Below are 25,090 nucleotides of genomic sequence, written 5' to 3'. Positions count from 1 at the left end.
CAATTGGCGCCGCTCGGGACCCGTAGCCCCAGCCACACCCTTCGGCTCGCGCCCTCCGGAGCGCGCATGTCAGATGCGCCTTCCTCCTCCCCTCCCACCCCCAGTCAGCAACGGGCCGTGAGGCGGCGGCGGCGGCGGCGGCGAAGGGGGCGGAGGAGGAGCTCGGCTGGACGCGGCCCCGCAAGCCGCGCGTTCTCCGGGCCGTGGGGCTTCCTTCGCGCCGGCGGTAGGAGCAGCTGCGAGTGCAGCCGCGGCAGCAGGTTTGTGTAGACGGCTTTCCAGACGCGGGGCCGCTAGTCCCGGGGGCACGGGAGGTAACTGGGGCCTGGCGAGGGCGGAGGAACCTCGGCCTCGCTTAACAAAGAATCGGCGGAGCCGCGGGGCCTGGGCGGCTGCGGGCGTCCGGGGAGGGACGGGTGCGCGGCCTGGGGCCCCCAGGGCGGCCCTCCGGAGCTGCGTTGCCTTCCCACGGTCCGCTCCTCGCGCGTCTGAACGAGGCCCACTTGGCGGCTTTCCGGAGGCGGTGCCTGATGGGCTACGGGAAGGGATTTTCAGGGTGCTGGGCTCCGAGGCTGTGAGAGCCGGGGGAAGTGTGTTGGTCCCGGTAGGCGGCTGTTGGCGATTGCAGCCTCGCAACCAGGCTTCTACGGCAGCGGAAGTTGACGGATTCGAAGGCTGTGAAAAGTCACTGATCTGTGTGAAACCTTGAGTAGATCATGATTAGCATCACCATAGTTACAAACTTTTTGCGGCCTACTTGAGCCTACCCGGTGTGAGTAAATAATTATGTGGATTTGCAAGCACGTACCAGAAACATAAGGAAAAATTATACTAGTCAGAGTGTGGAGGCATGTATAAGCTTTTATGTCAGCTTTTCCCCCTTTGCCCCTACTCCTTTAGGCTGTCGTTTCCTGTGACTTCCCGGCGTATTGTTTTTATTTATTTACTTATTTATTTATTTTTGCAAATAGTATTTCTGTATTGTCTACTATACATACACACGTCCTGAACGGCAGGGTCTGTCTTTTTGTTTGTTGTTGGTGGTTTGTTTGTTTGTTTTTCGAGACAGGGTTTCCCTGTGTAGCTCTGGCTGTCTTGGAGCTCGCTTTGTTTATCAGGCTGGCCTCGAACTCGCTGGAGATCTACCTGCCTCCGCTTCCCGAGTGCTGGGATTAAAGACATGGTCCAACACCGCCCAGCAGGGACTATGTCTTAATTCGCTTAAACTTTGTAAAGCCCAGTTCCGTTCTGTCAGGTAGAAAGTGAGCAGTAAGTTTGATACAAACATTTCTTGTTCCAGAGGTGAAAATGTTGTTTTTCTTTACCTAGAAGGAGAATTACATGGCCTAATGTGAGTCATTTAAAAAAAAAAATTTAGTTGTCACATCTGCACAACATCTCTCTTGCATTGCTTAAGTATTAAGTCTATGACCCCTGCCCTCATGAAAGTCTTTAAATACACTTTTTACATGTATTTATTTATTTATGTATAGAGAGGTCAGAGGCCAACCTGTGGGAGTCAGTCGATTTTTCTCCTTCCACCATGTTGAACCTCAGGATGGAACTCAGGTCAGGCTTGGTGTCATGACCCTTTACCCACCGAACCATTTCACCAGGCCCCTCATGAAACCTTCTGATAAGGACTAAGAGACACATGTGTGCTTTGTGGTATGAAGAAGAGTAATCTGTGCCTGCAGGGAGGAGTGAGAGAAGCTGCACTTTGCAATAGAGTGGTCTGGGAGCTCGTTGGGGCTAGAAGATGGTAGGGGAGTCTACGCAGGGAGGTTTCTGGAGAAGCGGACAGCAATCATCAAGGCCTCGAGAACAGAGCTGGGCTTGTTGGAGGAGTAGTGTGTTTGTAGCATTTAGCAAATAAGGGAATTACAGGTGATAAGACCAGGGAAGAAGAGGGGAAACCAAAACAGCCAGGGTCATGTAGACTGTTTTGAAGATTCCATCTTCACTCTATGAAATGGGGTTATCTGAGCAGAGGGGTGATAAATGTGGCTTACATTGTAATACATTCACTGTGATTCTAGACTGATAACATGGTGTGCTTTATGAAGGAATACGCTTCAGATTTGTGTCCTATCAATTTCAAAGGTACAAATTGTCCTTGGCTTCATTAAAACTGATAGGAAAGGAATGCTTCAAAGACAATTCTCAACCAGCACTCACTTTTTAAGGTTTGGAATGTGATGAAATGCTTGGGTGTCTTTAGCAGCTGTTCATTACATTAAAGAAAGTGACAAAATTAGAATTTGAATATAGCTATTTACTGTTCTGTTACAATTTCCTATTAAATCATTAAAGAAGTAACTGGCTCTGTTGTGTTTAAGATATCCTTATTAAGCAGGTTATTAAGTAGAGTAGATACTAACCAGCTGTCACTGTAGCTCTCTTCTGAAACTTACCCACTTGTAATTATGTGGGTGATTACGATATCTTGAGTGCTGTGTGACACTTGAATGTGAATCTGAGTTAAGAGATTTTATATTATCAATTTACCAATGAAGAGATTGATTTCTGGAGAAATGTTTGCAGATGTGTGTTGGGCATTATGTTACCATGCCTCGGTAAATCTATTGCTTTGATTTTTTTATTTATTGAATTCGGGACAGAGTCTCATTCTGTAGGCCGTGTTGGTCTATAACTCACTGTGTAGCCTAACTCACAGGCTCCTCTTTGTGAGCCTTTTGGGTGCTGAGTTTATAGGCATGGGTCGCCACACTTTTTTCCCGTTAACTCAGATTTTTACTCCAAGTCTTAAGGTCTGTGCTATTCTCACTGTTTTGCAAATGGAAAATCTCGAGCTCAGAGCGCTAAATAACATCTTCGAGCTTCATGTTATTAGTGGAAAATCTCGAGCTCAGAGCGCTAAATAACATCTTTGAGCTTCATGTTATTAGTGGCAGTCCTGGTGTTTGGATATAGCCAGCTAGTGTTAAAATCCTGTTAAGATTTCTTACTAAAACATTACACTTTGGTACCCAGACACCAAACAAGACTTCATAACATCTTCAGTTAGCCTCCTCATTCAAGTTGTAGCTCCTCTTTTGGGACTCTTGCTTATTAAGCATGAATAATGAGTGTCTGCTCTTGAAGATCTAAGAAATTAAAGTTCAGTATCAAATCATGAAATATACAGTGTTTAAGAAATAACACAGTACAAAGTGAATAAATTGTAATAATAATAAAAATTCAAAAACTAAATTATACTTAAAAAAAGAAATAACACAATGTCAGGTGTTTAAAAAACAAAAAGAATCTGACAGAAATGCCACTTTCTAGAGAAATCATCTTCATGTTGATGGGCTAGAATTCGTATTCAAATAAGCTGTGCAGGTAAAAAGTGCCTTGGTGGGTCAGTAACTGAGTTAGTGTGAGGGAATCCAAGTAGAAGCAAGAACTCTAGCGGGCTGCTTGGTTTTCTTTGGGAAGTGCGTGTGCGGAAACCCTGGGCAATGTGAGTGGTTAAAGTCATTTACTGCCACAGTGTGGCAGATTCCAGTCTGAGTAACTTTGAAGGCCACTGAATTGAAGCCAGTGACAGAAGCATAAAGTGGTACTTGGAAGAAGATGGTTTTGCTGAGTGTCTGTGCTTTGATGTGACTTTCCTTGGTTTCATATGTTAACAGACACAATGCTGTTCTGCCAAGCGAAGTAAAATTTCATTTTGTCTCATTCTTCATTTCATATTTTTCTACATAAAAGTCACTATTATGGAATGTTTGCTAGTTGTAGATGGAGCTTCTATTATGTGTATCCCATGACTTTTCTAGTACAACAGACATTCCTGAAACAGTGTTATGGGAACTATTGCCTTATTAATTGTCATTTACCTCAGTGAGTCCTTTTACTTGTCTGCTTGTCTTAACCCTGCTTGCTTTCATTTCATAGTCTTTTTACTGTCTGAAATTGAATGATGAGTGCAACTCCCCCCCCCCCCACTGCATTGAAGCTACATTGAAGAGCCTTTTTTTTTAAGGTTTATTTATTATTTATACAACATTCTGCCTGCACACCAGATCTTACTATAGATGGTTACGAGCCACCTTGTGGTTGCTGGGATTTGAACTCAGGACTTTGGAAGAGCAGTGAGTGCTCTTAACCTGAGCCATCTCTCCAGTTCCTCCTTCCCCCAGGGCTTTCTGAGTCCATGTTTGTATCCTCTGAGCCAAAAAACTACCTGACACAAAATAAGCAGTCCATATGTTTTGCTGTAACATCTAGTAGTGCTGTGGGCTTGATAGCTGTCACAGTTGTTGGGGCGTTGGGGCGTTGTGGTGGAGGTGAAGGTGGAAAGAAGACTTCATGACATCTGCGTAGGTACTTCCCTATGTGCTTCATAGTGTTGGGGGAAGCACATGGCCGAAAGTCAGTGCTCGGAATTAACAGTGGCTAGTACTACCAAGATCCAGCTTGAATTGATTATGCTATATGGGTTAATTTTTCTTTTTTCAAATGAGGTGTTTTAGTTTGTAAACGTTTCTGGGGTTTTGTTTTGTTTTGTTTTGTTTTGTTTTTTTCCCAGTGCTTGAGAGGGATCTTAGGCCTCACCTATGCCAGGCAAGTGCCACACCAGTGAACTATGCATTTCATCCTGTGCCTGGGATTTTCTTTTAAAACCCAAATAATACTCTCTTGTATGTATATATGTAACATTTTGTTTAACTGTTCCTCTGTCAATGAATGCCTGGGTGGCTGCTGCCTTTTGCCTATTGCTATTAATGTTGCTGTGGACGTAAGTGGACTTTGCTTTTGTTGGGGGGTATATATCTAGAAGTGGAATTTCTGGCTTATATGCCAATTCCATCTTTTCATTAACAACAACCAAAAGAAAAAATCCCGAAACATTTATTGACAGAATTTAAGTAGGATAAATTTTATGTATTCCCCCTCTATTCTGTCATGGATTTCAGTTTGTTTTAGTGGTGGCTAAGTGCATATAATTAATATGGAGCTTTACAGCTTAGGTTTTGAATGGCAACTCTTAACTGTATATAAGTTATATATTTGGGCCTGGTTAATTTTGGTGTAGTGTTTATTTCCAAGGGTTTATATATATATATATATATATAGTGTGTGTGTGTGTGTGTGTGTGTGTTCAGAACACAACTTGGAAGAGTTGGTTCTGTTTCCACCTTGTAGATCCCAGGGATTTAACTCATGTCTTCAAGCTAGGCAAGTACTCACCCACCGAGTTGGGTTGATGCTGCTTGCTCTTTTTGAAGAAAAACAGATTGCCACAGCTACTGAACCATTCCACGTTCTACCAGTAATGTGCAAAGGTTCCAGTTTCTCTACATCTCTACCAAAACTTTCTTTACCAGATTTATACCTTCAATCCCTAGACTTAATTTAGATGATTCTACTGTTGTTGACAGCATACTAAAGACCTGGAAATGCCTTCTTTCCATCAGTCCTAATGAGGCTGTTGAGCTTGGCCAGGGTGGGGTAGAGTTGCCTTTCAGCTTTGATGATCCACAGTGAATACAACTGATTGTCTTCTGTCTTCCTTGTGGCAGCTGCAGGTGGGTTGATAGCATAATGATCAAATGTGTTTCTCTTGAGCACTTTTTTGAGGATACTTGTTGTTTGGTTAGTATTGTCTGGGACAGCCAGAAGGTGAGTGATGTGCTGATCTTTATTTTTGTGACTGTTGAGCATCATTCAGTACTGCTTTGGCCTTCGAAGCTTTTGTTTTGGCAAGATGGGTCGGGGGGCTTTTGCTTTCAAGGATATTTTGATAGAAGTGTTATCTGGGGGATTTGTTTGAGGCATTATGATATAGGCCATTGTTTTTCAATAATAACCATCCTAATTGATATGAATGTGTTGTTTTGATTTACATTTCCTTCATTGTTTGTAATATAGGATTTTTGAGACAATATCTTACCGTGTAGACCAAGCTGGTCTTGTACTTAAGATCTTTTTTATTCTGTTTGTTTATTTATTCATTCATTTAATTTTGTTTATCAAGAAGGGTTTCTCTGTTTAATCCTTGGCTGTCCTGGACTTGCTGTGTAGACCAGCCTGGCTTCGAACGCACAGAGATCTACGTGCCTCTGCCTTCTAAGTGCTGGGATTAAAGTACATGTTACCACACCTAGCATCCCCTTCCCTCTTTTTAAAAATGGATTTGTTGTTGAGTTTGTTTTTGGTGAAGTTTACCTGAGTACAGGAAGCCATGTGGTAAAATATGTGCCCTGAAGCCTCAGAATGGTTCCATTTTCTTCTCTGTCATCAGTTTGAGAAGTGTTTGTGGAGGCAGAGGTAAGGTTTCAGAGCTGTTTGATAAATGTTTTAAGACAGGGTTTCTCTGTACAGCCTTGGCTGTCTTGGACTCATTTTACAGACCAGGCTGGCCTCGAACTCAGAGAGCTCCACCTGCCTCTGCCTCCCAGAGTGCTGGGGTTACAGGCGTGCATCACCATGCCCAGCCAATATTAAATATTCTTATCCTTTTGACTAGGTTAACCAGTGGTGGATGGCTTTTTCTCTCTCTCTCTTTTTAATATATTTTCTTAGATATTATTTATTTTATGTGTAAGTGCTCTATCTGCATGTACGCCTGCATGCCAGAAGAGGGCATCAGACCCCAGTGCAGATGGTTGTGAGTCTCCTTGTGGTTGCTGAGATTTGAACTCAGGACCTCTGGAAAAGCAGACAGTGCTCTTAACAGCTGAGCTGTCTCTCTGGCCCCCGATGAATGGCTTTTCAAACAGTTTTTTTTTTTTTTAAAGGATTTATTTATTCATGTATTTTACGTATATGAATGCTTTGTGCGCACATCAGAAGACAGCATCAGACAGTTGCGAGCTGTCTTGCTGGTGCTGGAAGTTGAACTCAGGACCTTTGGAAGAGCAGTGAGTGCTTCTAACCACAGAGGTATCTCTCCAGCCCCTCAGTGTTTGCTTAGGAAATGCAAATTGTTTTTTAAGAGCCTAAACAACAAATGTTTATCTTTTTAAACTTCATACAACAAAATAAAAATTAGGGTGTTAGGAACTTGTTGTTTTTTAATCTCCATTCCTCAGTTCTCCGTGCAAGCATCTTCTCTCCTGCCCATTTCTAAATATTGACATACTGTGAGATTTATATTGCTTCTTCTCACCATGCCTTCTTTCTCCGAGTTCATCCACATCAGTGTTCTCAGGTTCGATATGTCCCTCAGATCTGCATGTCTGCTCTCTGCAGTTCCTCTTTGGCATCTCCCTTTTGCTTTCCCACATATATGAAATGTATACTTGCCAATTTCCACACATGACTCTGCATTTTCCATCTCTTGTTAATGATACCACAACCCTTTACCCAATCTTTAAAGCCTCCCAAGTTGTTTTTTATCACTTTTTGACCATGCTATCCTATTGACTTTCTCCCTTGGGTACTTAAATAAATGGTTCATATTTGCTATCTTTTTCTCCTTCCTTCCAGTCATTTCCTTTGTTCAAGATTCTGCTCTTTGGAACCAAAGCCATCAAAATATGGTGGCATTTATATGAAGCTGCTGTGGTGAAATAGATTACTTCCTCTGTTAACCTAAAATTTAAAAAAAAGAAAGCTTGTTAAATTTTTTCTGCTGTTTTGCAAGCAGTCTTTCTAAAACACTGAGATGAAACTTGTCCCTTTTTGTTTAGAATTAATGATTATTTTAGGAAGAAATTTTTTTTTTCTGTGCTACACTCTTAGCATACTAAGGAAACTAAAGCTAGCATGTTTGGTTTAAGAATTAGAGCTCACAAATGGGACAGCACTTGACTACTACTGAATTCTGTATGAACTTGGGCTGAATTAAAGTTTGCTTGCCTTCTTTCCTTCCCTTGTTTAAGATAGACTTTTACTTTGTAGCCCAAGTTGGTCTCACATTTACTCCTGCCTCGGCCTCTAGAGTGATGGCATTGTAGGTGTGTTCTGCCTTTTCTAAAATGATGTCCCTGGGGCGTTTCTCTGATCTGTTATTACTTCATATTTCAAAACTTAAAGTCATTGTCACCTCCAGGAAAACTTGTGACCCTTTCTCCCCTAATCAACTCAGGAACCCCTCTCTAACCACCACAAACTTAGTGTTCTTCCTTTGTAAGAAGACATTATGTGGGGCTGGAGAGATGGCTCAGAGGTTAAGAACACTGACTGTTCTTCCAAAGGTGTCCTGAGTTCAATTCCCAGCAACCACATGGTGGCTCATAGTAACCTATAGTGAGATCTGGTGCCCTCTTCTGGTGTGCAGGCACACATGCAGGCAGAATGCTCTATAAATAATAAATAAATTTTGAAAAAGAAGACATTATGCTTTATTTGGTTTGGTTTTGTGTTACTGAGATTAAACTATAGCTTCGTGCATACTAGGCACATGCTCCAGCCCTACCACTGAGCAGATGACCAGAATCTAAATATACTTGTTTCCTCATCAACCTTTCAGTCTTTCCGCCGTCCTTTTTCTGTTTCTGATTTCTTTGGTTCGTTAGCATATATTATATACTGCCATGACCTCTATAGGGATTGACCTGAGTGAGTGGGGCAACAGGGAATGAAGAACTAACAGACACACATACAGAGAAGCTGAGGTCAGGTGGGCCGTGCACTCTGGTGGAGGCATAGCCGCTGGGAGCTCAGTGGCTTGTTATATACAGCTGCACCAAGATGCTGCTTAGCTCGCCTCAGTACGGGCTTCTGCACAGGAGGCAGGCTCGGGCTCCGTCATCATCAGTCACCTACAGTGAAGCTGTGGTTGGTTGATACTATCTGTTCACACTGGGGTGGGGATACCTGACTGAAGGAAGGGCCTTGCCATTTCCATGGCTGAAGTACTGTGGCACTTAATAGGCATGCTAATGTCATTTACTCAGGGCTTCATTGCTCCCTACAATGTAGAGTGAGAAAAAATGAAATTAAAATTTAAAGTCCATCTTGTTACTTATTAAGAATTCTTAATAGGATAGGCTTGTAAACTAAGAAAGTATTATCACGAGCTAGAGAGATGACTCAGCAGTTAAGAGCACTGGCTGCTCTTCCAGAGAACCCAAATTTGATTTCCAGCACCCATGTGGCACCTTACAACCATTATACATCCAGTTACAGAAGATCTGACACTTCCTCTGGCTCTTCAGGCACCAGGAATGTAGGGGGTATGTATGCAGACATACATACTGGCAAAATAACCATCACCATCACATAAAATAAAATGTGTTATCAGATAGCCAAGCACGGTGGCACATACCTTTATCCTGTTACTCAGGAGGCAGAAGCAGGTGGATCTTTGAATTCAAGGCCAGTCTGGTCTACATAGTCCAAGACAGCCAAGGCTATGTTACAAACCAAGTCTCAGGAAAAAAATAATAAAATGTGTGTGTGTGTGTGTGTACATATGTATCAGACATTAAATTTTATTTTGCTTTTACTTTTTGTTAATTTTATGTGAGTTAGTGTTTTGCCTGCATGTGTATCAAAGTGACGTCAGATCCTCTGGAACTGGAGTTACAGACAGCTGTGAGCTGCCATGTGGGTGCTAGGAATTGAACCTGGATCCTCTGGAAGAGCAGCCAATGCTCTAAACCACTGAGCCACCTCTCCAGCTCTTGCCTGTATTTCTTACATGAAGTTTCGTCTCAACTAAAATTGCATTGATTTCTTGGTTAAAGGAACCCCTTTATGGAATGTTTGACCCCAAGCCAGTCTAGAACTCACTAAGGTGATCCTTATACCTAGGCTTCCTATTGCTGAGATCACTGTTAGTGATGCTGCTGAACATTTATGAAAAGTCCAAAATGAAATTTATGGAAGGGCCAAAATTGAAGGAAAACAGTCTCTTTCTGGAGCTAAGGGTGACAATAGGTACCTTAAATATTACACCAAACCAGTTAAATGCTATATGGTAGTTCAGACAACCTATAGAGGATATATATGTAAGGGGCATAGAGACAGAAAAATAACAAGCCTGTTGTTCTCGATCCCTTTAATCATGTTAAATGTAAAAAGTATTTTCTTCGACTCCACGTTGGCTTTAGAACCTATTATAAACATTTGATATCTATTCCCTATTAATAGTAAACAGGAAAGCAGGAAAAACAACTGTTGGCATTTTGATGGTGTTCTAACTATGTATATAGCATATGCTTTTATATAAATAGAATCACACCGCCCACCTCGGTGCCCTCATTTTACTCAGTGTGTAATAGACGTGTCTGTAAATGCAAGTAATCATTAGAATGTTAAAGTCTCAGAATGAATGTGTTCTTGACTAAATTACATTTTAAACTTATGCTAAGGGAATAAAGAGGATTTGAAAACATATATTATAAACCAGGAGTAGATATATTTACTGCCATTGATTGACAGTATATCAGGTAAAGAGTCAGTAACGATACATTGTTTGTTTTGTTTGAATTTTGTGTGTGTATATACACACTCATGAAAATTAACAATGAATGTAACAATTCTATGTCTAGGGAAGAAAACTGTGTGTGTGTGTGTGTGTGTGTGTGTGTGTGTGTATGCATACACGCGTGCACACGCGAGCATGCATAGAACTCCTGTGTAGACCAGACTGTCCTTGAACTCATAAAGATCCACCTGCTGCAGCCTCCTGAGTGCTGGAAATAAAGACATGTGTCACCATGCCCAGCCTCGGATAGTTTTAAATTTTGTTCCTTTTTTGTTTTTTTTTTTTTTCTTTCCTCAAAAACTTAGGTAAATTACGTTATTTTTAAAAGGTATTTTGGAGACAAGACTAATAAAAATTGTAAATTGATTTTGTTGATACCAAGGACACTTTATTTGAATCCTTCACTATAGAATACTCAAAACAGTTGTTTTTTTTTTTGTTTTTTTTTTTTTTTTTCCTGAATGGTATTCTAGTGGGCAATGGTTGAATAAATGTATGGGCTTTAGCTGTCTCTTAGGGACATGTGTATAGATAGCATCTTGTCCTTTGAAGTTTAATTCTTTGATTCTTACAGATGTTATTACCGAGGGATAATTTCTACTTTTAGTTTGGGATAGCGTTTGCCTTTTTTTTCCATCAGTGAAGCAGTGTCTTTGAGACTAGTCTCTATGTGGCTCAGACTGGCCTTGAGCTCCCAAGCCTCCTGAGTGCTGAGATTATAGGTATCTACAACCATACCAGGTTTAGTCTTAGTAGTCGACTGACTTTTTAGTCTTTGTTATAGCAAGCATTAGGTTTGTTTTGTTTGTTTGTTTGTTTTATGGTACAATATAAATTCTTAAGAAAAAATATTTAGGGGCTGGAGAGATGGCTCAGAGGTTAGGAGCACTGGCTGCTCTTCCAGAGGTCCTGAGTTCATTTCCCAGCAACCATGTGGTGGCTCACAATCAGTATAATGAGATCTGGTGCCCTCTTCTGGCATGCAGGTGTACATGCAGACAGAACATTGTATACATAATAAATACTAAATATATATATATATATATATATATATATATGCCAGGGGTGGTAGCACACACCTTTAATCATAGCACTCAAGAGACAGGTGGAACTCTGACTTTGAGACCAACTTAGACTACAAGAAAGGGGGGGAATCAAGCAAAGATTAATGGCCATTGAGATACCTTGGCCTGATAAATTTGAATTTTAATCTCTGGTTCTACAAGGTAACAGAAGAGAAACTGTTGAGAGTTGTCCTCTTATCCCCACACTGGTGCCAGAGCACATGTTTACACGTACGTACATACACACACACACACACACATAAATAATAATAAAGATTAGGAGATTGTCCTGTAATGTCTATTCCATATGAAAGGTCCCAGAGTAGTTAATATTTTATGGGCATTTTGACAACCCCCTGTAATAAAAAGTATTCTAGGCAACTTAATAAAATGACTCCTTTTGTTTGGGATCTCAATAAAATGGATAATAGTATGGTTTCTTAAATATTTTGACAGAAAAGTAATTATTTGGTTGTGACTATGGTTGTATGTGAAGGTCGGTATAGCGTTTATGTGGTGCTGCGGCCTCCTGCACACCTGGGGTGCAAGTACTCCACCATAAGCAGTACCATCAAAAATGAAATTTGTGGATAGATACTGAAAATGAGAGGAAGGTTAATGAGCCTGTTCACAAAGTCACATTACTATGTGTGCATCTTGTTCCTAACCCCAGTCATTGGCATCATGAACTGGAATAAAGGTGGCCCTGGAACCAAGCGGGGATTTGGCTTTGGAGGTTTTGCCATCAGTGCTGGGAAGAAGGAGGAAGCCAAACTGCCACAGCAGTCCCATAGTGCCTTTGGGGCAGCCAGCTCTTCTTCTGGATTTGGAAAGTCTGCTCCACCACAGCTTCCTTCTTTCTACAAAATTGGATCTAAACGGGCCAACTTTGATGAAGAAAATGCGTAAGTGATAATTGTTGGTGATTGAACCAATGTGAGTTCTTTATTCCTTTGGCAGAAATTGAAGCAAAAAAAATCTTGTTTCTCAAGTAATACTAGTGATTTCCAGAATTGGGATCCCCCACCCCCACACAATTTGTTGCTTTTAAATTTGTTTAAGGACTATAATAATTGTATGCTTGCTTATATTATTCTAGGAAAGTTTTCTTCCTGATTAGTGTTCAAATCACTAGGTAACATAATAAACATGTGATTTTGGTGTTTGAGTCAACTGAAGCTTAAACTCTACTGAAGATTTTATATAATTCATGTGGCATTTGGTGGACTTGTTTTTTGAAGCAGGATCTCAAAATGTAGCCCTACCTGGCCTTGAGCTCACGATCCTCCTCCTTTGATCTCCTTAGTGCTTTGGTTTACTAACATGTGCCAACAAACCCAGCTGAGAATTCTTTCTGGTTTTTTGAGACAGGGTTTCTCTGTATAGCTCTGGCTGTCCTGGAACTTATTCTGTAGACCAGACTGGCCTTGAATTCACAGAGTTCTGCTTCCTGAGTGCTGGTATCAAAGGCATACACTACCACCACCTCACAAGAATTCTCTTCATAGTGATATACCACAATGAAAGTTGTGTTGGTGAAGGTTTCAGTCACTTTACTAGTCTCTGTTTTAATTTTCAGGTATTTTGAAGATGAAGAAGAAGATTCCAGCAATGTGGATTTACCTTATATTCCTGCTGAAAACTCACCTACCCGCCAGCAGTTCCATTCCAAGCCAGCAGATTCTGACAGTGATGATGATCCCTTAGAGGCATTCATGGCTGAAGTGGAGGCAAGTTTGTTCCTTAAAATACTGAGCAGATTGAAATAGGTAGCAAAGGTCCTTTTTTTTCTTTTTCTTTTTTTTTTTTTTTTTTTTTGTTTGATTTTGGTGTTTTTAGAATTTTCTGAGGTAAACACTAAATAGCAGGAATAGTAAATTGCAACATTTGAACATAGTTAAATGAGTGTTTTGTTATAATAATCTTAGTATATTCTTAAGTGGAATGCTGTCTATGCAGCATTTATTAACTCCTACTTCATAAGGAAGCTAAACCTAAAGAACTCTGTACATAGATAAAAGTTCTGTATTCTGCAGTTTTGTTCTTTCCTGTTTATCAGCATTATCATTGTATACATAATAAATAAATAAACAAACATACTTGCAGGCAAAACATACAAATACATAGAATTAAATTAAAATAAATAGATAAAATCACATTCTCTTGATCGTCAAAGGCTTTGGAAAAAAATCATTTTTCTAGCATTGACTTCCAAATGTATAAAACAAAGGATCAGCTTAGATCAGTGATTTGTCATTGTCATTTTTTTTATTGTATAAGAATGTCCTATGGAAAGCATAACAAAGATTTTAATTTAGTAGCTTATAGCACATTTTCAACCTTATTAGTATTTATGATTAGGTAATTTTTATTACCTAATAAAAATTTTGTTTTGTTTTTGGTTTTGAGAGAGTCTCTGTTACTGTTGGTGTTAGTTTTTAAAACTTTTTTTACATTTTTTAAACTTTTTTCTCCCTACTCCATTCCAATCCCTTCCAGCACCCAAACATCAGGTAGGAGAGAGAAAGGGTTAGTGGGAGAGGGGGCACAGTTCTCTTAGCTGCTTCCTGCTGGTTAGGTTCCTTGGAGCCAGTCCAATCCTTGTTTCAGGAGATCTCCAACTTTTTTTTTTTTTAATTTATTTATTTATTATGTATACAATGTTCTGTCTGCATGTACACCTGCTTGCCAGAAGAGGGCACGAGATCTCATTCTAGATGGCTGTGAGCCACCATGTGGTTGCTGGGATGTGAACTCAGGACCTCTGGAAGAACAACTAATGCTCTTAACCTCTGAGCCATCTCTCCAACCAGATCTCCAACTTCTTGTCTCACAGCAGCAACCAGGGAGCAGCAAGGGGAAAGCAGGAACAGCCTTGTTCTTTCTTGGAGCCTCTACTACACTCTCTGGGCTCTGGCATTTATTCTCTCTCCAGAGTCCTCAGATTTAAACTATCTGCAACTGGCAAAGAGCTCCTATCAGAGCCTGCATGAGGCAAATTGCTGCTGTTGCTGCTGTGGACCATCTGAGTCAGTCCCACATCTCACACCTGGGATTAAAACAGAAACATGTTTATATCCACAACAGTATATCCCTGGCTTCCCTGGAACTCACTGTGTAAACCAGCCTGGCCTTGAACTCACAAAGATATGCCTACCTTTGCCTTGTAAGTGCTTGGATTAAAGGTGTGTGCCACTTGCTGGGCTTTAGGGCTATTCTTGTTGGCGAATGTTTAGAAGCATCTCTAGCCCCTGCCAGCCTGTATCACTATTCTTACTCATCCCACCTCCCTCAAAATTTGTAAAAACAAAAATGCCACACGTTGGGAGGCAGGATCACTATAAGGGCCAGATGTGGTGGCATAGCCTATAATCACAGTACTTGCACCACTAGACAGGCTGAAGAGGGAGCATCATTAGGTGGGGGCAGGCCTAGGCCTCATAGGAAGACCTTGCCTCAAAAAGACATACCCTTACCCTCACCGCTGCTGCTGCTGGAAAAAAAGAAAGAAAGAAAAGGGGAGGGGAGGGGAGAATCACTCTTAAGTTCAGAGCCATCCTTTCAAAATAAGAGCCAGAACTCAATATACCTATTCTCCCCCCACACACACCCCCCTTGGCTTTTGTTTTTTGTTTATTTTGGTGATGGTGGTGGATTTTGGTTTTGTTGTTTTAACTAGGCCTATTTATTTCAAGCTACACTTTAAAGAAAGTCTGATTTGCTTGAATTTAGGGACATCTGTAGCAAGTTATTTTCTAAGAAAAATTAGCAAAAATTATTGGCGAATTACGTATTTAGCAAATGTATATGTATTTATGTATGTATGACATATATTATAATTAAAAATTGAAATCCTATGTATAGTAAAAGACATTTGGATATTTGTTTTTGAAAAATATTTGTCAAAGCTTCCTGAAAGGTTACATAAAAATGCAAGTGTCAAAACACATAAGTAAAGCTGTGATGAACATGTTTCAGTGTATAAACTGTTTGTATTGAAATTTCTCTTGCAGTGCTTTAAATTGCTATGACTCCATGTAGCCTTTTGTTTCATTAGGATCAGGCAGCTAGAGACATGAAGAGACTTGAAGAAAAGGACAAGGAAAGAAAAAATGTAAAGTAAGTTGTTTTCTTCACTCTCACAAAGGTTACATAGAAATTGTCGAAGTATCACAAAGATTATTCATAAAAATTTATAAAGGAAGAATATTAAAGTACACAAAGATGTTTACTTGAGATATATCTGTATCTTGAGTATTTCTCTAGATATCAAGGTGGCAGAAGTCTTTGTATTTGTAGTAGCTAAAAGGTATTCTGTTTAGTAGACTAGTATTTGGTCATAAATAATTGTCAGGGAATTGGGAAATGAATTATAGTGAGGATAAAGGAAGTGTAGTTACTAAGGTTTGGGTTCATTGTCTTGGCAATCGTCTCATAATAATAAATAGGCTAATACCTATGTGGCCAATTTTTAGAAGTTATGGTGATTATATAATAAAACTATATAAAAACTAGGAATAAATAAAACCTAACTTCATCTAAAGAGTGATGTTACTCTTTAGCAACCAAACCCTGAACTTGAATACTTTATTTTCTGGAAAAGAAATCTTCCTTTGCTGAATCCACTCCTAAACCTTTTGCCAGACGTGTTTGAACCGTTCTCTCTGTGCTTGGCAGTAAGTCTTGCTGAGGCCCCTCCCCAGGTTTCTATGCCAGATAGAGATTGGGTCATCTTTGGATGTTTGCTGTGTGTTCAGCCTTCCTAGCTGCCCTGTGCTAGTAGTATTGTGTGCAGGCTGCCTTAGCAATAAACGCTCTTGAGCTAGGGAGAGGCTCTGATGAGAGAGGCGACTGTGAGAAGTAAGCAATAATACTTTATGCGGCAGACTCCTAAGAGATAGAGCAAGTTCCGTTCTTTATGTGAAATACTAGTTTTAATTCCAAACTCCTAAAAAGATTAATGTAGTTTTTCTTTTCCTATCCCCAAGATAACTGGTTTTGGTTGAAAGCTATTATTCTAGAGCTTGAAGCTACAGGGACAATAAATTGTGGTTTTCTTTCAACTGTATACCAAATCCAGGAGGGTTTTTCTTTTATCATGTAATACTTTACACAGCTTTGTTATCTTTGTTGTATATATTGACAAAGCTTAGGCTCCTTCAGGTACCCATCTTCAAGACTTTACTTCTTTTTTGTTTGTTTTGAGACAGGGTTTCTCTGTGTAGCCTTGGCTATCCTGGAACTTACTCTGTAGACCAGGCTGGCCTTGAGCTCACAGAGATCCTCCTGAGTGCTGGGAATAAAGGTGTGGGCCATCACCACCCAGCTAGGTTTTCCTTCTCACATCAGTCAGTAATGTTATGTTTCTAGGAGTACCATACCATCTCATAGAACAAAGAGGGACAGTTTAGCTCATAGAGATAAGCCACACATATGTTCTGGGTGGATCATGTACAGTGTGCTTGTTGCTGCTTTGTTATCATTAGTGTTGAGAGTTCCTGTACTGTACGGAATTCAACACTAATCTGCTATAAGTATGAAGCTGGGTATGTGGAACATTTGCAGGGAAGTTTGTTTCTCCGCTTGTTTTTCCAGGGGTATTCGAGATGACATTGAAGAGGAAGATGACCAAGTGAGTTTCTATGCAGTATTTCTACTTTTTATTTTTACTCCACAAAGTCTATACTGGGGACAGGCTAGAGCTTGCCTTCACTGAATGACTTGCTCCTTGTATACCTGTGTGACCAGCTAGTACTCTATTCATTATGGCCTCCCCGTGTTGAAGGTGGGATTTTTGGTCAGTTGACAGAAAAAACAAAAATGAACTTTGTTCTGTTTTGTTTTGTTTATAATCAAATTTTAAGTTTCCTCTGATAAACCAGTGAAGAGTGGTGTGGGTTCTGCTGCTGGCCTTTGCTTTTTTCCAGTAGTTGTTTGTGACTCTTACATTTTAGATGGAACATCAATAAGTGTCCGTTAGTACTTCTTTTTTCCGTTGTTTAGTTGTGGGATAGAGAACTATAGACTTTTCCAGGTTTGTGAGCTTTGTAATCAATATCAACTTCCAAACTTGGATTGATGTAAAGCCAAAGCATGTGTTCTTCAGCTCTGGGAAGGGTAATAAGATGTCCCTACAAACAGGAAGACTTCTGTTAAATAAGTCAGGTTGTTGTATAGTGATTGTCTTGCTCATTGATTCTGAGTATTGCTATTGTAAAGGAAATCATTGCTAGTGAAAGTCTTTCCTTATTGATAGTAATTTGTTTAAACTGTGAAAGCTTATGGTACACTGTGTGTGCACCAATTACAAAGGTAAAAATGGTTTTAATTGTACTTAGATTTGATTGTGCTCTTGTGCTTTCCTGCAGGAAGCCTATTTTCGATACATGGCAGAAAACCCAACTGCTGGGGTGGTTCAGGAGGAAGAGGAGGACAACCTGGAATATGATAGTGATGGAAATCCAATTGCACCTTCCAAAAAAATTATCGATCCTCTTCCTCCTATTGATCATTCAGAGGTATTACATTTCTTGCTTTGTTTCACACTGATACAGTTTCATAGTTTGGGCTTTCTTTCTGCTAAATGATTAGATCAGAAATTCCACGAGGGATTAATAGTCTACAAACTAGCTCACTGTAGTCTCAACACCTATGAGGCAGAGGCAGGAAAATAGCCAAAAGTTTGAGGTGAGCCTAGGCCATAGAGTAAATTGCAGCTTAGCTTTGTTTACTCAGTGAGACTCTGTTTCAAAACCAAAAAGTCTTTCTGTAAACAGTTTCCTACTATAAAAAGGAAGTTGGGGCTGGAGATTTAACTCAGTTGTTAAAGTGCTTGACTACCATGCGCAAAGCCTGTTTTCTAATCCCAGCATTTCATAAAACCAAGTGTCGTACATGCCTCTAATCCCAGCACTATCAAGGCCAGTCTGAGCTACATACTAAGATGCTCTCTCAAAAAATAATCAAAACAAATCAACAAAAATAGGCTTGGTCATTAATTTTAGGTTATGTAAGCAGCTTCATAGCTTTAAGTTTTTTATTTTTTTGGAACTGGGGAAGTGACTAGGCAGGAAAGAGAGCTCGCTGCTTTTCAGAGGGCCTGAGTGGGGTTCATAGCACCCACACTCCATCAGGCAGCCCACACCGTTTATAAACCTAGTTCCGAGGAAGGTGATGTCCTCTTGTAGCCCCCAGGCATCTGCACACATGTGGCATACATTCTCAAAGAGTTTTCGATTTTAGTGAGGTGTGTATGTGGTGAGATGCTCTGTGCACATGAGTGAAGTGTCCAAGGAGGCCAGAAGAGGGGGTCTGACCTCTCTGAAGCTGGAGTTAAACACAGTTACAGGCCACCCACGGTTGAAAATGTTTTTAAATGCTTGGACCTGGATGAACAAATTAATTCTAAACATAATTAAATGTTATTTGTGAAATCATTACTTTAAAAAAAATGTATTCTCTGAGACCTTTAGCACTGCAATGATTTCTTGTTCTGTTGCATGTTATTAAAGCCTAAGCTGTCTTTGGGAAGTAAATTGGTGTCTGTTTTAAAAGTAGGAATTGGAAAAAACTGTAGGCTATGCTTTTGTGTCAAGAATAAATAATTTCATTATCTTTCTAGCAATAATGCCTTTATTTTTATAATATTTGTAAAAGATTATTTTACACTAAAATCAAACTTACAGGATTGACTCTTGAATTCTAGACTAACTTTGAATAATTGGACCTGCAGATTGACTATCCACCATTTGAAAAAAATTTTTACAATGAACATGAGGAGATAACCAACCTCACTCCACAGCAGTTAATAGACCTGCGGCATAAGCTCAACCTTCGGGTAAGAATCGTTCAGCAAGCATTCTTACATTAATGTTTGTATAGGTTTAGAATTATTATTTATTCAGATAGTAACCCTGGATTTGTTTTCTAGGAAGAATAATTTTAGCTCTGGGGTTTGTATGTCTTCATTTGATTGTTTTATTCCTGTAGGTGATATTTTATAAAGATTATTTTGGTTTTATCATTTCCTCCTTTAAATACTGTGTGTGTGCATGTGCATACGTGTGCTTGTAAATCTTTCCAAGGGCACCTTGCAGAAGTTGGTTCTCCTTCCACAGTGTCATTCCTGAGGACAGAACTCCCAAGTGCCTTCTCCTACCCAGTCTTCTCAACAGCCTATATTTTATTTTGCATATTTAGTCAACTTTGCGCTGAGGTGGGTGGGAAACTTCTCTTCAGAGACAGCAGGTAGAATAGTAGATGTGAACAGCAGATCAGGTGTTAGAATGTTTTGAAGTTACGATACATTTGCTTCAAGTTATATGTGAGGTACTCCTTGCTTCAAGTTATATGTGAGGTACTCCTTGCTTCAAGTTATATGTGAGGTTCTCCTTGCTTCAAGTTATATGTGAGGTTCTCCTTGCTTCAAGTTATATGTGAGGTACTCCTTGCTTCAAGTTATATGTGAGGTTCTCCTTTAAAATACTAAATAGAGGAGGGAGCTGGAGAGCTGGCCGAGTGCTTGCTGCTTAACATGAGGGCTGAAGTTCAGATGTTTGCATGTGACAAGCTAGGCGTCCCACAAACACCTGTAATCAAGTTCAGAGGGATTAGACTTTCTCCTGGATGCACACACCAAAATCATTTGGGTTTTTTTGAGTATTCAAGTAAATGATTGTCTTTTTAAAACTATATGTACTAATTTTAGAATAATACTTTAAATTGCCCACCAAAAAATTGAGTTGCTCACTCACATATTCTTTGAAATGTGTTGGTATGTTACTCAATAGTCAACTAGCAGAGAGAATATGCTGATTCACCCTGGTGTGAATGACTGCTTTATTTCTGCCTTATTAGTTGCTACATATTTGAAAACACCAGTTTTCAAAGACTTGGTGGTGTGTATGTGTGTACATGTACACACAAATATATGTTTGCACTCTTGTTTTCTAAGAAGTTGCTAGTATCCATCTCCCCTAAGTAAAGATGTGTGTGCGCGCATGCGTGCGAGTGTGCTAGTGAAATCCTTCTTGGAAATCATAAGCAACCTCAGAGAAGCAATGTACAGTTTGTACTACTGTATAAACAAAGTAGCAGTCAGTAGTCCCCGTTCTTTACTGGAACCCATTTGGAACAAGCCTTGATAGAGGCTAGGTCATCACTTATGGAAGCATTAACTCTAGGGACATCAGTAGGGTGTGTCTTTATAACCAGTAGCTGTAAATATGTTTTCATTTTATTTGCAATTTTAATTTACTTCAAAAGTGCATCTTACATTTTTCTATTACCCAACTTAATGTTTATTCAAAATGGTAAAAAAAAAAAATGTTAGTGACTTTTCCAGTTAGGTGAATAATTTGTTTCTATTTCTTATGAGAAAATTAATTTTAAGATAGTTTTAGGTACTTAACCATTTAAAATCATGTGATTGAACTATGTTGGGAGTCCTTACCATGGTGTCTTTTGCATGAGGCCCACGTTGGGTTTGAGGTTTTACCCTTTTGGTGTATGCTTTTGCCTCCTCACTTACTTTTCACTTCACAGTCTTAGCTAACGTGCTTGATCTGAATAATGTTGAACTGTAAATGCTGTTTAAGTGAAAGTACCGCTCTTCCTGGGAATTGTCTTGATGTCTCTAGGTCTCTGGTGCTGCACCTCCTAGACCAGGAAGTAGTTTTGCTCATTTTGGATTTGATGAACAACTTATGCACCAGATTCGGAAATCTGAGTACACACAGCCAACTCCAATACAGTGTCAGGTACGTGAAATGCAATGGGAGGAAAATACAAAGCCCTGAAACTTCTAAAATGTGAAGAAAAATGAGAATTCTTGGAACATGTGGTATTTTTTTTAATTTGCTAAGTACCTTGAAAATATGAGATAAAGATTACCTAAACCTCACAAAAAAGATTTGTGTATGAATATATTTGGCGTTTTCAGTGACTAGAATTCCTTTGTATCTGATTTGAATTTTTTTTTTTTTTTAATTTATTACTGAGACTAATAGCTCTGTTTCCGGTTCCAAATGTGGGATTTGTGGCATTAAGAAAAATAATGCGGCTGGGTGGTGGTGGCGCACACTGTTAGCCCCAGCACTTGGGAGGCAGAAGCAGGAGGATCTCTGTGAGTTCAAGGCCAGCCTGGTCTACAGAATGAGTTCCAGGACAGCCACGCCTACACGGAGAAACCCTGTCAAAAAAAAAAAAGAAAGAAAGAAAGAAAACATTGCAAAATTTCTGCATATGAATGAAGTGGTATATTTTTATTTTTTTTTATTATTTAATGTATATGGGTGTTTTTCTTGCTTGTATATCTGCTTACCAGTTTCATGCAGTATCTGCAGAGACCAGAGGAGAAAGTTGGATCCCCTCGAACTGGTATGACAGACAGTTATGGGTTATCAGTTATAGGTGCTCAGTATTGAATTCGGATCTTCTGGAAGAGGCACCAGTAATCTTAACCACTGTGTCATCTCTCCACCTTCATTCAAAATACTTTAGTAGCTCCTTTCATAAACCATAAGTTTTTATTTAATATGTCGATATAGATGGGAGTCACTCATTTTCTGTTATGTTTTGTTTTATAAATGATGGCTGGACCACATGAAGATAGTATTTCATTTAAGTTGATGAGAATGTCAGGATTCAGCTAGTGTTCAATAAATATTTTTGTGCCATTGGAAATGAATGTCACTTGTAGTTATTTTTCCCAAGACATTAGTTCATCCTGAGAATTGAAATTTTAGAGTGTTTATATCTTTTCTTTCTTTTCTAGGGTGTGCCTGTAGCATTGAGTGGTAGAGACATGATTGGTATTGCTAAAACAGGCAGTGGGAAAACTGCAGCCTTTATTTGGCCCATGTTGATTCATATAATGGATCAGAAGGAATTGGAACCAGGCGATGGACCAATTGCTGTGATTGTGTGTCCTACTAGGGAGCTTTGTCAACAGGTATGTACTTCGTATAAAAGATCCCCTTCTACATTTGGACTAGCAGGGAACAATGAAGAGATTGACTATGAAGTTTAGTTACTGTTGCTTGGAGGTGAGGGGTTGGCACGCACATGCATGTGGGGTCACATATGAAAGGTCAGAAGTTGACTTTTGGGTGTCTTCCTTTAATTCATCTTTATCTTGCTGGGCTGTGGCAACTGGTCTGGCTAGAGAGTTTGTTCCATGACTTCTGTCTCTACCTCTTGGATGCCCCAGGGGTCATTTGCAGTACACCATTCCCACCCAGATCTTATGTGGGTTCTAGAAGTTTGAATGTCATTCCTCATGCTTGCATGGCAAGTGCTTAACCCTCTGAGCTCTCTCCCCAGTCTCCCCCAACTTTTGTTTTAAATGTGATAAAACTAAAAACAAAATTGGGTATCTTAACCCATTTTAAGTATACAGTTCATTAAGTATATTCACATTATTATTATGTTCCCAGAGAAGTCTTGAGAAGTGTTACATATTATTCGTAACAAGGATAACATAACTTTTTTTTAACTCTCAAAAGAATGTGGTTATTGTGGGAATTGTTTGTATTATAAGTTCATAATGTTTTCTCTGTAGTGAATTTAATTTTCTTGGTAGAAAGGATCAAAAAGAGGATGAATGATTCAAAGCAAGATTATAGCCTTATTTTATGATTAAGTTGGGTGTGGTTGTGCATGCATTTAATTGCAGCACTCAGGAGGCTAAGGCAAGAGGCTTGCCTGGTTTGCCCTCAAATGTTAGGCAAATAAGCTTTATGCCCAACCCTCTTCGGTTTGTAGTTTTCTAGTGTTTGTTTTTTGAGATTGTGTCTCATTAAGTTACACAGGCTGGACTTGAACTTGCTGTCTTCACCTTTCTGGTTCCTAAAATTACATGCCTATGCCACTAGGCACAGCTAGATTTTTCTTTTCTTTTTTAAGTTGTGTATTTATTTTATTTATGAGTGCTCTATCTACATGTACACCTGCCCGCCAGAAGAGGGCATCAGATCACATGATAGATGGTTGTGAAGCCACCATGTGGTTGCTGGGACTTGAACTCAGGACTTCTAGAAGATCAGATGGTGCTCTTAACTGCCAAGCCATCTCTCCAGCTCAGTTTTGATTTTCTATATTTAGCACACACTGTTGTTCAGAGCTTTCTTTTCAGTAATAAGAAAAGTATTTGTTAAGCTTACAGTTTTTAAAATATTATTAATAACTTTTTAGATCCATGCAGAATGTAAGCGGTTTGGAAAAGCATACAATCTTCGCTCGGTCGCTGTGTATGGAGGAGGGAGCATGTGGGAGCAGGCCAAGGCCCTTCAGGAAGGGGCAGAAATTGTTGTGTGCACCCCAGTAAGTATATCGTGTTCAAATATGTTTTCCATCTCTCGATATAAAAAAACATGATTACTTTTGAGGGGAATTCCTTCTAAAGTGTAGTAAAGCTGGGCTGGGAATATCCTGGTGAGTTGCCAGCATTTGGTTTTGGACTAATTATTATTGGTTGACTAAACAGGAATCTAGTCACAATATCTGTGACCCATATATTAGTAGCTACAAGTTCATTACTATTTTAAGCAAGTTTTCTTAGGCTCTCCTAAAAGCAGGGTCTGTGGTTACCAAGAGCATGAAGAGCCGTACAGATACTCAGATCATGGTTAAAACTGCCCAGAGCACGTAGGTTAAACATTAAAACTCATCCATAGTTTTTAAATCTTTTCAGAATATATTGTAAGAATGGTTCTGGTCCACTTGCCTATAGAGTTTAAACCATTTTTAAGATACAGGAAGAACTTGAGTTTTCAGAATTGTATTCTCACTGAGTGTGGTGGTGCACGCCTTTAGTTTCGTTGCGTTAAGAGGCAGCTGCAGACAGACCTCTGAGCTCCAGGCCATCTGTGAACACCTTGTCTCAAAAAAAAAAGTTTTTCTGGTTGAGTACATAAAAGCTGTCAGATCATTATCTATTTCTGTCCAAAACCAAAGAATTGCTACTTTTTCTAGGAGTGTAGAATGTCTTTGTGAATGCCTTTAATGATACTTACTATTTTATGACTCTCACAGGGTCGACTGATTGATCATGTGAAGAAGAAAGCTACTAATCTTCAAAGAGTCTCTTACCTTGTGTTTGACGAAGCTGATCGAATGTTTGACATGGGATTTGGTATGCCTTGAATATTAGTTTCCTCTGTCCCTATCTTCATGTTAGCTTTTCCCCATATCTTTCTAGAGTACGTTTCATTATGAAAGAAGTTAAAATATTTCTGATTCGCAAACAAAGGGATAGGCCAAACCGTGAACCATTTGTAGTTTTCTGAAGAGAAGTGTGCTAGTCTTGACTGTGTTGAGAAAATTTGCAAGTGGCTTATGACAGAGGGACTATTTTCTTTGTTCTTTATTTTACTCACAGGCCTTTGAAGGTTAAAGTCCATATTCTTGGGTAGGTGAATATTAAATCATCTAAGGTCCTTTTCTGGCCTCTTTGGCTTAACCTAGCTAAGCAAGTTTCTAAATAACCATTGTCTACCCAGTTCAGCTACATTGAAGTTTCATACTGAATAGTATCTGGGAGTTTGAAGGCTTTTTTAATCCTTGAAAGTTCTCATGTGGATTTTACTAAAGTGACCTTTCACACTGTCTTTACTGCATTTCAGTATTGTGTTAATTACTGTTC

The 25,090-nt window shown here is 39.6% G+C and overlaps 1 protein-coding gene across 1 annotated transcript in view; it reads left to right on the top strand.

Annotated features, from left to right (window-relative positions):
* Nucleotides 1–78: 78 nt before the first annotated feature.
* Ddx42 (DEAD-box helicase 42) overlaps nucleotides 79–25,090 on the top strand; it is a 35,749-nt gene continuing 10,737 nt past the window's right edge. The window contains exons 1-11 of the mRNA XM_021634299.2: nucleotides 79–260; nucleotides 12,122–12,353; nucleotides 13,028–13,178; nucleotides 15,506–15,567; nucleotides 17,044–17,080; nucleotides 17,817–17,966; nucleotides 19,181–19,285; nucleotides 21,087–21,206; nucleotides 22,223–22,399; nucleotides 23,641–23,769; nucleotides 24,481–24,580. Coding sequence (XP_021489974.1) covers nucleotides 12,133–12,353; nucleotides 13,028–13,178; nucleotides 15,506–15,567; nucleotides 17,044–17,080; nucleotides 17,817–17,966; nucleotides 19,181–19,285; nucleotides 21,087–21,206; nucleotides 22,223–22,399; nucleotides 23,641–23,769; nucleotides 24,481–24,580 — 1,252 coding nt within the window. The 5' untranslated portion in view covers nucleotides 79–260; nucleotides 12,122–12,132. The remainder of the gene's footprint in view (nucleotides 261–12,121; nucleotides 12,354–13,027; nucleotides 13,179–15,505; nucleotides 15,568–17,043; nucleotides 17,081–17,816; nucleotides 17,967–19,180; nucleotides 19,286–21,086; nucleotides 21,207–22,222; nucleotides 22,400–23,640; nucleotides 23,770–24,480; nucleotides 24,581–25,090) is intronic.

The sequence above is a fragment of the Meriones unguiculatus genome, chromosome 7 (assembly GCF_030254825.1).
Source record: "Meriones unguiculatus strain TT.TT164.6M chromosome 7, Bangor_MerUng_6.1, whole genome shotgun sequence".
NCBI lineage: Eukaryota > Metazoa > Chordata > Mammalia > Rodentia > Muridae > Meriones > Meriones unguiculatus.
This window is presented reverse-complemented; position numbering and strand designations above follow the sequence as displayed.